Source organism: Myotis daubentonii, chromosome 2 (assembly GCF_963259705.1).
Source record: "Myotis daubentonii chromosome 2, mMyoDau2.1, whole genome shotgun sequence".
Lineage (NCBI taxonomy): Eukaryota > Metazoa > Chordata > Mammalia > Chiroptera > Vespertilionidae > Myotis > Myotis daubentonii.
In genome coordinates, this window is record NC_081841.1 from 213,242,900 (window position 1) to 213,255,157 (window position 12,258).

The following is a 12,258-nucleotide window of genomic DNA, read 5'->3' on the forward strand; positions in this document are numbered from 1 at the left end:
TCTCTGATAGAAAAGAAGAATTTCACAAGTTGAGATCTGAAAAGATCAAAATGAGTCTAAAAATTTAAATCATGATAAAGGAAAACAACGGGGCAGAGAGAAAAGAGAAATGACCACATAGCCTTGCCTCCAACTGATTAAGCCTCGTTTACATTCTCTATTCCAGTCTCCGTATTAATGTCAGATAGGGATACGCTCAGAGGAAAAATAAAGCAGAGCAAGAGGACAGAGAGCAGAGGGAGCTGCTGCTTTAGACAGAGGGATTGGGAAGGCTCCATGCCCCGTGGTGACATCTGGGAAGAGGAAGATGCTGCTGTGAAGCCTTCTGTCCAATGGAGGGACACTTCAGTTGTGAACAATAATGATGAAACCGTATGCAAAATATTTTAATTATGTTTATGTTCATAATTCAAATCAATCATTTGTTTTCAAAAATCAATAAACTGGGGGTACTTCTGAAAAGACCACCTGAACTTGAACATGAAAACTAGTATAGCAAAATGGCCTTGGGAGACTTCACCACTGACGTCCCTCAAAGAGGTTCATGACTAAACTACTTTTTTAAAAATATATTTTATTGAGTTTTTACAGAGAGGAAGGGAGAGGGATAGAGAGTTAGAAACATCGATGAGAGAGAAACATCGATCAGCTGCCTCCTGCACACTCCCCACTGGGTATGTGCCTGCAACTAAGGTACATGCCCTGGACCAGAATCGAACCCGGGACCTATCAGTCCGCAAGCCGACGATCTATCCACTGAGCCAAACCGGTCAGGGCTAATCTACTTTTTAAAAGGGTATGAGAAAGTCAGCACACTGACCAGAACAGCCCCAATCTTCGACTGGCACATGGTATCCAAGATGACTCTGCTATTTTCTCAAGAAGAAAATAATACCTATTCGTGATTAGGATTTTGATGGAATTAATCATGGAATGAGACACAAAAAATATGTCAAGACACAAAGTTAAAAAATGGCATATTACTATATATATTAAATAGTGCATGAGTACATACACTAATTTTGTGTGTGTGTATAGTTGATAAAAGGATGGATTATAAACACAGATTCCTCTGAGCAAAGCCTAAAGGTTCCATGTTGGAATGCTTCCCATGACGAAGACTGATAAGCCTGACTTGTATTGTGTTTACAATGCAAAGTTCACAATTAAATTGTTTATTTGACTGCATTTCTCTCAGACAGTCCAATATCACAGACTGCTGTGCTAACAGACACATACTATAATACTTGTTCTTCTGTTTTTCAAGTGACAAGTGGTCGCAGAGGCGCTGGGTGGCCCAGCAAAGGCTGCAATTCTGGGGAAGCAACATCAAGATGCCACTTGGAATCTCTTTCTTAAAGTCGGAGTTGTCCTCTGAAAAGACCTGGGTGGATACCGCGAACCTGAAACAGCAACCAAAAGTAATTCTCATTAAAATGTTAAAAATTCCAGCTCTGAAAAGCGTTGTTTTGTATAGTCCATGCCGATGATATTTTTAAAAAAAGAAAAAAGGTATTTAATGTCACTTTCACACAAACCAGGAAACAGTCACGTGCAAAAACTGCCATCTGGGGTTGAGAAGAAGGAAAGGTGTGTCCCCACCAAGCCTCGGGGCCGGCCATGTGTCCTTCCAGGCAGGTGGGGTGCAGGGACCTTCTCCCCACAGGGGGTCCCAAGGCCCAGGCAGTTGAGTAGGGAGCTCTGTCAGCCCCATGGTTGTAGAAGCAAAGTCACCTGCCTTCCCGCTATTGGGGACACCCCATCAGCTCCTCCTCTCTTTTTTTTCCAGCCACAAAAACAATATGTTGGTAAGTTAATAGCTCCAGATGCTTTTTGACTTGGAAGCAAAGGTAAGAAAGAGACCACATGCTTGCTTGTCAGAGAAAAAATAAACTAAATCTTTAGAATTAGAGAAACATCTCTCTTGATGTACCCTCATTCCCTTCTACAGAAATGAAAAAGGGACTCTGACCGTCAGTAATAATTGTCACAAGTTTCTGAGAAGAGCCTACACTGACTAGTATTTGGTGAAACACCAAGAGCGCGGAGTTAAAGCAAATTCTGAACCCAGTTCCATCTCCTAACCTCACTCTCGTGTGCCCAACAAACTAGCTGACATCTCCACTCAGCATGCTGTAGTCAACCTCTCCAAAACAATTCATCAAAACTCCTCAAGTTCCCTCTTTCAGCATCACCCACAGAATCCTAGGTATCAGCCTTCACTCCTTTCTCTCTCACATACCCCAGGGTGTTCCTCCCAATTCAGTGGCTCATGCCTCCTCCAGGAAGGTGCTCTGCCCCTTTGCCCACCTGCATATCCAGCCAGGTGGCCCTGCTCGCCACTCCCACAGCCCTTTCCACCTCCCCATTAGCCTGAATGTCCCTTCAGGCTCGGACCAAAATGTCCTTGGTGTTTGAATCTCTGCCTTTAGCGCAGAACCTGCCACAGAGTGAGCAGTTAGTACATTGTAATTTATTGATAAACAAACTTGGGTGTCTAATTCTGCTTGACCATCTATGATTCTGTTAAAAGCAATACTTGATAATGTAGCATGGCTGTCTCTTAGAGAAAGAACTATTGTCACTGACCATGATAGCGAACAGCACTAGGGAATGTATAAGAAAAAAAAGCAATGGCAAGGTACAGCAGCCTGGAGCTATTAAGCATTGGAGAAAAATCTCAAAGGGCTAAAGGATCTTTGACATGACTCTGCTACAGAACTATAGAAGGGTGAGGCAAGCACTGACAAACCTGTGTTGTTCCAATGCATAAATTTTGCTACATTTATTTTAAAATTAAAATATATGAAGTGTTTCCCTGAAAATAGCAATTATCCTTTACATGTCCGATGATCTGTAATACAAATGGTCATAATTTATATTATGAACATTTGCAGCAAACAATATCTTTCTGGCATCTACCTAGGTCCTTTCCATACATTTTTCCAATAATTATTTTATCAGCCAGCAGGTTATTAAAAAAAAGAAACGGAGGCCCAGAGAGAGATTGAGACAACCCAAAGATTGCTCGGCTGGTAGGGGCAGAGCCAGAATGGAAACGAAGCATTTGAGCCCAGCCAGCGTGGCTCAGTGGTTGAGCATCGCCCTATGAACCAGGAGGTCTCGGTTTGATTACCAGTCAGGACATATTCCCAGGTTGTGGGCTCAATCCCCAGTGTGGGGCATGATCAGTGAATCTCTCATCATCGATGTTTTTCTCTCTCTCTCTTTCTCCCTTTCTCTATGAAGTCAATAAAAAGGTCTTAAAAAAAGAAAAAGAAACCTTGATTCCAGGGTGGCACACCTCAAGACAATGCCATGTGGCCTCCCTGAATAAAAATGTTGGTCATAACGGAAGCATGTGTGTGACACAGGACAAGCACTACTTGGTTCCCTTAGGAGCCAGTGTCCACATATTTAGACTCCCATAATGTTCTTTTCCAAATGTCATCTTGCCTATGATGATTTGACCATGTGCTTTATTTTTCTCTACCCTTGACTGTGTTTGAATGATTTCACAAATTTGATATTATCCTGTCATACATATAAGCAGTAGCAATGGTGAGTTTGTGGTCAGAGGCAGTTAGACATGAAAAAGTATTTTGCAACAATAAAAGTTCATTTTGATCAATCTTTTGCCTTTGGGGAAAAAAATTGGTCATAGTTTGAAAATTAAAACATCATTGGCTTGAATTCTGATGAGAAACATTATTCTTTGAAGAGCACACTCATCTGTAAAACTCTACATAAATAATAAGAATGTATGTATTTTATTAGGCATTTTTATCATTAGATCTTCAAAGAGAATCTAAGATTAGGGTTTTATTTAGGAGAAAAGAATGAACCTGCACAGCTGAAGGAGACACTAATTTCCCATAGGACTCACAAGGCAGCCTTTTTCCCTTTTTTTTTGAGGGTGAGATCTTAAGTTGATTAAAAAGCATTTGGGCATTTTCCTCTTTACAACCACAGCTTGCCTTTGCAGTTTTGGTCTTTATAGAGGTTTCTGAGGTCTGGTTTAGACCACAAACCCTTGGTATTTCCTCTGACGGGGTCCACAACAGTCCCATCCAGGGAGCAATCTTCAGCTTCTTTTCCAAAACTTACAATTTCACACATTACATCATTTTATTTATCCATGGAGAACACTGACCTGTCAGCAAACCTTGACCTGCCCAGGTGTGACCAGCAAACTCCATCAGAGTCAATGAACCTTTTCGAGGGGTGTCTGACTGTTAGAAGAAAAATAAAGGATGAGTTTTAGGATGAGTTAGAAGGATGATTTTTATTGTTTCAGATACTTTTTTCCTTGTTTGACATTTAGTTAAAAGTACATATTTTTTACATTCAATATTATTTTGTGTAGATTTCAGGTGTACAGCATAGTGGTTAGATAATCATATACTCTACAAAGTGTTTCCCTGATATTCCCCGTTCCCTCCTGGCACCATCAACAGTTGGTACAATATTATTGACTAGATTCCCTCTGCAGTACTTACAACCCCATGGCTATTCTATAACTACCAATCTGTGCTTCTCAAATCCCCCCTCCACTCTAGCAACCATCAATCTGTTCTCTGTACCTATGGGCCTGTTTCTATTTTGCTTATTTATTTTGTTCTTTAGATTCCACATGTAAGTGAAATTATATGGTATTTGTCTATCTCTGACTGACTTATTTCCATGCTGTGACAAATGATAAAATTTCATTCTTTTTTATGACGAATATTCCATTGTATGTATGTATGTGTATATGGCACAAATTCTTTATCCACTTGTCTATTGATGGGCACTTGGGTTGGATATTTTTTTAAATATGTTTTTATTGTTTTTAGAGAGACAGGAAGCGAGAGGGAGAGAAGCATTGATCAGCTGCCTCCTGCACATCCCTTTCTGGGGATTGAGCCCAGGCATGTGCCCTGACCTTGAACTGAACCAGTGACTTTTTGGTACATGGGACAAGACTCAATCAACGGAGCCACTCCAGCCAGGGCATGGGGTGGATATTTTTAAAAACCAAAGTATAGTTAACACAATGCAGTATACAGATCATGCATATGGAAATGTACACTCGATACCTGTATGATCCTATTAGCCAATGTCACCCAAACATTTTAATTAAAACAAAAATAAAAGCAAAGTATAGTTAACAGAGAACCTACTCGGAACGTATGGGTTGTGCTGGGCCTTGAAAACTGTTCCACAGTCAGAGATCTTTCTCGAAGAGGTGATCGTTCTACACTATCGGGTATTGCACTTAAAACATGGTTCTGTGCATGCCTTCCTCTGTACTAAATGAGAGATAATATGTTATTGTTTAAATAAAATTCAAACCTTAAAAAAAAATCTATATATGCTTCACTCCTGTAGTCATTCATTTATTCACTTACTTGAAAACTTATTTATATGTTGGTAAACATAAGATCTACTAAGCATAAATATAAAAATATTTTAATTATGGAATTGTGTTATTTAACCTAATAAAATAGTAATGTCCTAATTGGTAAATATGGGTTAAAACCCTTTACTACCTGCAATTCTTAGTATTAAACTGTATTAAAATGTAGTTCTGCAGTTGTGAAGCATCTGAGTCTTTTTGAGGTGATATTTGCCTTCTTTTGTGATTTCACGCTCAGCCTCAATAGTCTAAGCTTAAATATTAAAGCGTTGCCACTCTGACCTCCTGGGAATGGGTCCATGGCTATGCCCAGGGAGGCACAGGGAATGCAAGAGAAAACATTGCCTCAGCGTTTGTTCTCTCCCTAAGCTTTATGTTGCCACAACCTGGGTGCTTCTGTGTTCTACAAAATAGACACAAGCTACTTGTGTCATAGCAGAGCGTGTGGTCATTATGAAATATGGTTGTGCCTGTTACCAGCAGCACAGCTTCCCCAGACCTTTCCCAATTGCAGGGCTGAGCTGAGCTTGGCTGAAGAAGGGACTGCTTCTACATGGCAGTAAACATAGGAAAGTTAGCGGGAAAAATGAGAGCTGATAAAAATGGCAGGGGCATGTGACTGAGCTCCTCATTTATGCCAGCCGTTATTTAACATCTTTACATTCATTGAATCCGTATACTAGCAACAATTTTTTGAGGTAGCAATTATTATTGCCCTTTGATAGATGACAAAATTGAGGCTCAGAGAGATTCCTTTAGACCAAATCACACAGAGACTGGGTGGCAGGATTCCAACACACATCTGCCTGTCTCTTACCTCACCTTCATGCTATTTTCTGCACATCATCCTGACCATCAGGTATGTCCCGGACACCTGAACGCCCTCATTTAGCTTAAGCCATGTTTTTATTTCACAAAATAGTGAATGGACCCTGCCAGCCCTGTAAATTCTCACAAGCCACTTATTTTCAGGAAGCAGATTATGGAGACATTTTATGTTAATGATTTCACTGCAAAGTACCAAGATTATATGTTGTTTGTTTGTTTGTTTGTTTGAACGGTGCACTTTGATATAATGGAATCTGTCTTACAGAGACAGGCCGAGATCCAGGAACTGCCACCTTCTGCTCAGCAGGCTCGGGGCCTATGGGGGGTAACCTGCTCCGTGCGGTGTGGACTGGTGGGGAGGACATGTGGTCCATGCCAGTTTGCCTGTGAACACAACAACATGTAACTGAGCATCCGGGAGTCAAGACAGAGAACAGACCTTACACAGCTCCTGATGTGAGCTCTTCATCACAGTCTGCCTTCCAAGAGAAATGAGCTGAGTTCAGGAAGACAAATGTGGGGAGGGGCCTGGCACCAGCTAGCTCTGTCACCTTCTCCTGAGCAATCACCGCCAGCCTGTATTGACTGAGTTACCAGCTATTCTAGCCACAGGGCAGAACAGAAAGGTAATGGAACATCTAGTTCTGACCCTTACGGAATTTACACGTTATTGAAAACACATAAATAATTAGAGTACAATGCAATGCAATTTATATAACAACATGTTATGGCACATGGTTCTGAATAAAAGCACTGTAGGAATTTAGGGAATAGAGTGATCAATAAAAGAACAAAATTAAGCCCACCTGGCAGGGCTCGGTGGTTGAGCATCCACCTATGAACCAGGAGGTCACGGTTCGATTCCCAGTCAGAGCATATGCCTAGGTTGTGGGCGGGATCCCCAGTGGGGGGCGTGCAGGAGGCAGCTGATCAATGATTATCTCTCATCATTGATGTTTCTATCTCTCTCTCCCTTTCCCTTCCTCACTGAAATCAATAAAAATATATTTTTTAAAAGAAGAACAAAATTAATTATAAATGTGCAGGGGCTAGATTCAGAAAACCACAAAACTTTATGAATCATCATAAAAATGGGGAGGCAAATATGTTTTCTAATGGGCAAACTAAATATCGTAAAAATGTCAGTTATTCCTACATTTTCAACAAATTTAATGCTATGAAGTCCAATGTGAATCTTCTTAAAAAATTTGACAATATTGTATAGTTCTTTGTCAGTATAGGAGAGTAAATTTTCAGAAAAAACAAAAGAATTAGGATGATAGGAGGCTTTCCATCAGATACTAAAATGAAAAATAAATTCCCTGACTCATGCACAAAGCTACAGATGGCTATTCTAGAAACAGATTACAATTCATTTATTCATGAATAATAAAGTGGTGAAAATTAAAATAGGACCATGTTTGACCTATCAAGTCTTAAAATACACATACTACCCAAAGTTTTGCAGCTGAATGAAAAAGAGAGTCTCCTGTCTTATCAGTGAGCCTATCAATTGGTAGAACCATTCTGGAACAAACTTTAAAAAATGTTCAAGCGCCTTAAAAATATCTACAACCTTTGACCTGGTGTCTTTAGCTCTAGGACTACATCACCAGAGAGCAATTTGAAGACATCCTTATTTAGATTTACATAAAATGACACTTACTGCACATTACAATAATGAACATATAGACAAAAAACCCTCAATAATAAAGAAATAATAAATTACACATACCCACATGATTACATTCTAATCATTAAAATTGTGATTTTGAAAATATCTAATAATATGGAAAATATGAATAATGTAAAGTAATAATCAATAAATATATATATATATATATATATATATATATATATATATATATATATATATAAAGAAAAGTATGTAAAAAGTACTACATTCTACCATAGTAAGATAATGTTAGTATTAGAAAAAAAGACAAACATTGGTTTTTGACAGGACAAAATAATCTTACTCTTTTAATGTGTAAATCACAGATAAAAAAAGGTACATAAGTTGCACAGTACATTTTTGGAATATTAAAATTCCATAGGTTTGGAATAGTTGGAAATAGAGTATAAAAGGGCCTTGAGCATGGCAATATTGGAAAACACATGTCTACAGAAAGGGAGGGGCCTGAAGTAAAAGGGAATGTACAGTTGGAAGTGTCCAAACTCACTTTCATAGGAAATAGGAAAGGTTTTGATAGTGGAGCCCAGGCAGGCTGGGAGGAAGAGGAGTGAACCAGTCACGTGCTCTTGGCCCGGGTGTGGGTGAGGAATGGGTCCCAGGCAATCTCAGTGAGAACACAGGAGGGAGAAGGGTCCTGAAAGAATTAACAGGACAGACCCACCTAGATCTGGGAATTTCAGCTCCAAACTGTGCAAGACACACTGACCTGTGAAAAAGTTGGAAGTGGCGCTATGAACCCATCTTGAAAGAGTCCAATTCCTGGCTAAGAACTGGCCAGTGCTTCCACCACCCACCTCCTGCAGGGGGACCTTTACTTTTTATTTGTTTTAAATATGTTTTTATTGATTTGTAGAGATAGAGTAAGGGAGAGAGAGAGCAAAACATCGATGCATCAACAACGATCTGCTGCCTCCTGCAGGCCTCCCCGCTGGGGATCAGCCTGAAATAAGAGCATGTGCCCTGACTGGGGATCAAACCTGCAACCTCTTGGTACATGGGTCGATGTTCAACCACTGAGTCACACTGGCCAGGTGCAGGGGGACCTGTACTAACTCCCTCCCTTGCTGCAGAAAGCCTGTGGCATGACGGTCCAGGTAGTGTCCCCAAAGCGAGACAACACAATGGGGGTGCCAATAAGTTGTAAATACAGCTAAGAATCGCTGTAAATACTACTGAAACAAAATTCATGCCAAATATTCAAATGTTAAATATTCATGTCAATATTCAAATGCATAAACAACTTAGAAAAGTGTCCACATAAGTTTGACAGAAGATGCTTTGTCTAGAATAATCCATGAGACCTAAGTGACAAGGGCCTCTGTCCTCGGTGACTTTTGTTTACCATGAGAGAAGCAGGACTTACAGTCTTGTTCCCCTAAGCACCTCCTCACTGTCCACATTGGGGGTTTTCATTCTCTGTGAGTCCGAAGGGAGAGAAGGCAGCCTCCTGTGTACCGGTGTTTTCTTTGCAGGAGTCTGTAGTCGGCAGGAGTCTGAGATTCGTCCCAGACGATGGCGAGCCGCAGAAAGGCTACTAGCCCCAACACTCAGTGATTTGTCCTCTTGTTCATTCCTGGGGAAGGGAAATCAAGTTAATTACTGGGATGCAAACTATGTGAGAATAGGGAACATCTGCCCATGACCAGACACCATCAAGAACAGTGCCTGGCTCCTAGACAATACTCCTATTTGCTGAAAGGATAAACAGATTATTATTTCCAAATCCATTTCAATTTCAATGAAGAATTCATCAATAGAGAGAAAACATCTAAGTTTCTTATTGTTTATGATCAAACATTATACCCCATAAGATTAAGAATTGACTGCTGCATTCCCTTTTTCTTTTTTTAAATATATTTTTGTTGATTTCAGAGAGGAAGGGAGATGGCGAGAGAGAGAAACATCAATGATGAGAGAGAATCATTGATCAACTGCCTCCTGCACGTTCCCTACTGGGAACGGAGCCCACAACCCGGGCGATGTGCCTTGACCGGGAATAGAACCGTCACCTCTTGGTTCATAGGTCAACGCTCAATCACTGAACCATGCTGTCTGGGCCCCTTTTTCTTATCTGCCCCAACCTAACAGTAATCCTTCTGTGGTCGGTATTTGAATGGTATGTATCTATCCTCACACACTGGCCGTGACCTGCCCTAAGTGTGATTCTCATTCTCTCACACCCTCCACAGTCCAGGTGTTCACGTGTGCGCAGCACAGGGAGGAGGCTGGGCGGTTATTTCTCATACGTACTGCGTCCTGTCTGCAAAATGGGTCGGTCTCTGCTGAAGTGGTTTTGCTTGAATTGTCATCACACCATCCAAATCACTATAAAAATTGTTGGAGAAGCGATGGATCTGAGGAAAGTAAAAGCAATAAAAATTAAAAAGCATCCATAGCCACTGACACCATGACTGCCTGCTAGGAATCCACAGGAAGCAACGGCACCTTCAGACTGGCTAATGGGAGGAAACATTCCATGAAGAAACCAGAGTTTGTAAAGAGGTGGGGAGCGAAATTAACAAGGAACAGCTTAATTCCCCAAGGCTTATCACAGTGAGGACACATGCCCACACTTGGGCCTGGAGCGACAAGGGTTGCTGCCTGGAGAAGTGCCACCAACACACTGTGACCTGGCAGCCGGGAGAAAAGCAACACCACACCTCATGTTCTCTAATCTCTGAGCGCCCACAGCGGACAGGTTCTGGGCAAGACAGCCAGGGAACGCAGCCTCCAGGGCACCCCACGGGGAGGCAGGTGCAGAGAGCACCAGGAGAAGCAGAGCAAAGGGGTCCCAGCTCCTGACTGGTCAGCTTGCTCTGGACCTCCCCTCCCTTGTCCTTCACAGCTTCCCCCTCTGCTTCCTGGGAGCAGCATGGTACCTGGAAAACTCCAAGCCCCAGATCCAAAGGCTTAAATTTAAATCCCAGTTCTAACTGCTTCCTTGTTGGTGATCATGGGAAGATTACTGTGGAGTTTTAATTTCCTGATCTCTAAATTGGGAATAATGACACTTACTTCATAGACTTATTATGGGAATTACATTAGACAACATTGGTGAAAGCATGAATTAAGGGCTCAATAATCAATTCTTTATTCCAATTCCTTAATACATCCAACTAGGATTCAAAATAATATTTAGACCTAGAGGAACTGGGTATCTGACACTAGAATTCTATTCTGGGTCAAGAATAGAGGGAGCGCCCTAGCCAGTTTGGCTCACTGGATAGAGCAGTGATGGCGAACCTTTTGAGCTCGGCGTGTCAGCATTTTGAAAAACCCTAACTTAACTCTGGTGCGGTGTCACATTTAGAAATTTTTTGATATCTGCAACCATAGTAAAACAAAGATTTATATTTTTGATATTTATTTTATATATTTAAATGCCATTTAACAAAGAAAAACCAACCAAAAAAATGAGTTCATGTGTCACGTCTGACACACGTGTCATAGGTTCGCCATTACTGGGATAGAGCATCAGCCTGGTGACTGAAGAGTCCCAGGTTCGATTCTGGTCAAGGGCATATACCTTAGTTGCAGACACAACCCCAGTAGGGGTGTGCAGGAGGCAGCTGCTCGATGCTTCTCTCTCATCAATGTTTCTAACTCTCTATTCCTCTCCCTTCCTCTCTGTAAAAAATCAATAAAGTATATATTTTTAAAAAAAGAATAGAGTTAGCAACTACAATCACATTTTCCTCATGTTGGATAAATGTAAAAAGAAATGTCAGAGGAATAAATGAAGACTTATTGCAATTACCACTAGGTACTTTGACTATTTCAAAATAAGTTCTATTGGTATTTATTTTTACTTTTACCTGTGTTGTCCATGTATTTTCTTTCAGCATTTATCCAGAAAAGAATCTCAAAATAGATGTAGCAAACATTTCTTAATACTATTAAAACCCACCAAATATCTGTAAATAATTGCTTAGATATCATCAGGCAAAATAAATAAACTTGAGAAATGGGAATATCTTCCCATTTCTCAAGTTTATTTCTTCTGGCTGATGTTTAACGGTTCCATCTTGTTATGAACTGTTCATTACTATGTAATCCAGGCTGCATATTTTACTATGCAAAGTGGGAAATGATGTTGAACCTGTCAGAGCAGTTTCAAGAGACCAAAACTTATAACAAACTCATAGCAACTTCAACAACAAAAGCAAATCAGACTTATTGTAAAGCCTGCACACTGGAGAATAAAGCGATCCTGTTAGGTATTCCTGTTCAAACCAGTACTCACCGACCTGTATGCCCTGTTCAGGCCTGTGTCCTTTCATGATTTTTTTAAAAAATATATTTTATTGATTTTTCACAGAGAGGAACGGAGAGAGAT

General features: G+C 40.6%; 1 protein-coding gene across 7 annotated transcripts in view; it reads right to left on the minus strand.

The window, feature by feature from the left end:
• Positions 1 to 365: 365 nt before the first annotated feature.
• The window catches only part of FAM149A (family with sequence similarity 149 member A), a 44,017-nt gene continuing 32,124 nt past the window's right edge, over positions 366 to 12,258 (minus strand). For 3 of the 7 annotated variants that reach the window (XM_059685619.1, XM_059685618.1, XM_059685623.1), the window contains exons 9-14: positions 10,173 to 10,276; positions 9,286 to 9,495; positions 6,490 to 6,610; positions 5,163 to 5,291; positions 4,154 to 4,232; positions 366 to 1,403 (exon numbers count right to left, since the gene is read on the minus strand). In XM_059685619.1, coding sequence (XP_059541602.1) covers positions 1,330 to 1,403; positions 4,154 to 4,232; positions 5,163 to 5,291; positions 6,490 to 6,610; positions 9,286 to 9,495; positions 10,173 to 10,276 — 717 coding nt within the window. In that variant the 3' untranslated portion in view covers positions 366 to 1,329. Of the gene's footprint in view, positions 1,404 to 4,153; positions 4,233 to 5,162; positions 5,292 to 6,489; positions 6,611 to 9,264; positions 9,496 to 10,172; positions 10,277 to 12,258 lie in introns of those variants that run through there. The other 4 variants (XM_059685620.1, XR_009451419.1, XM_059685621.1 and 1 more) reach the window with 4 other exon arrangements.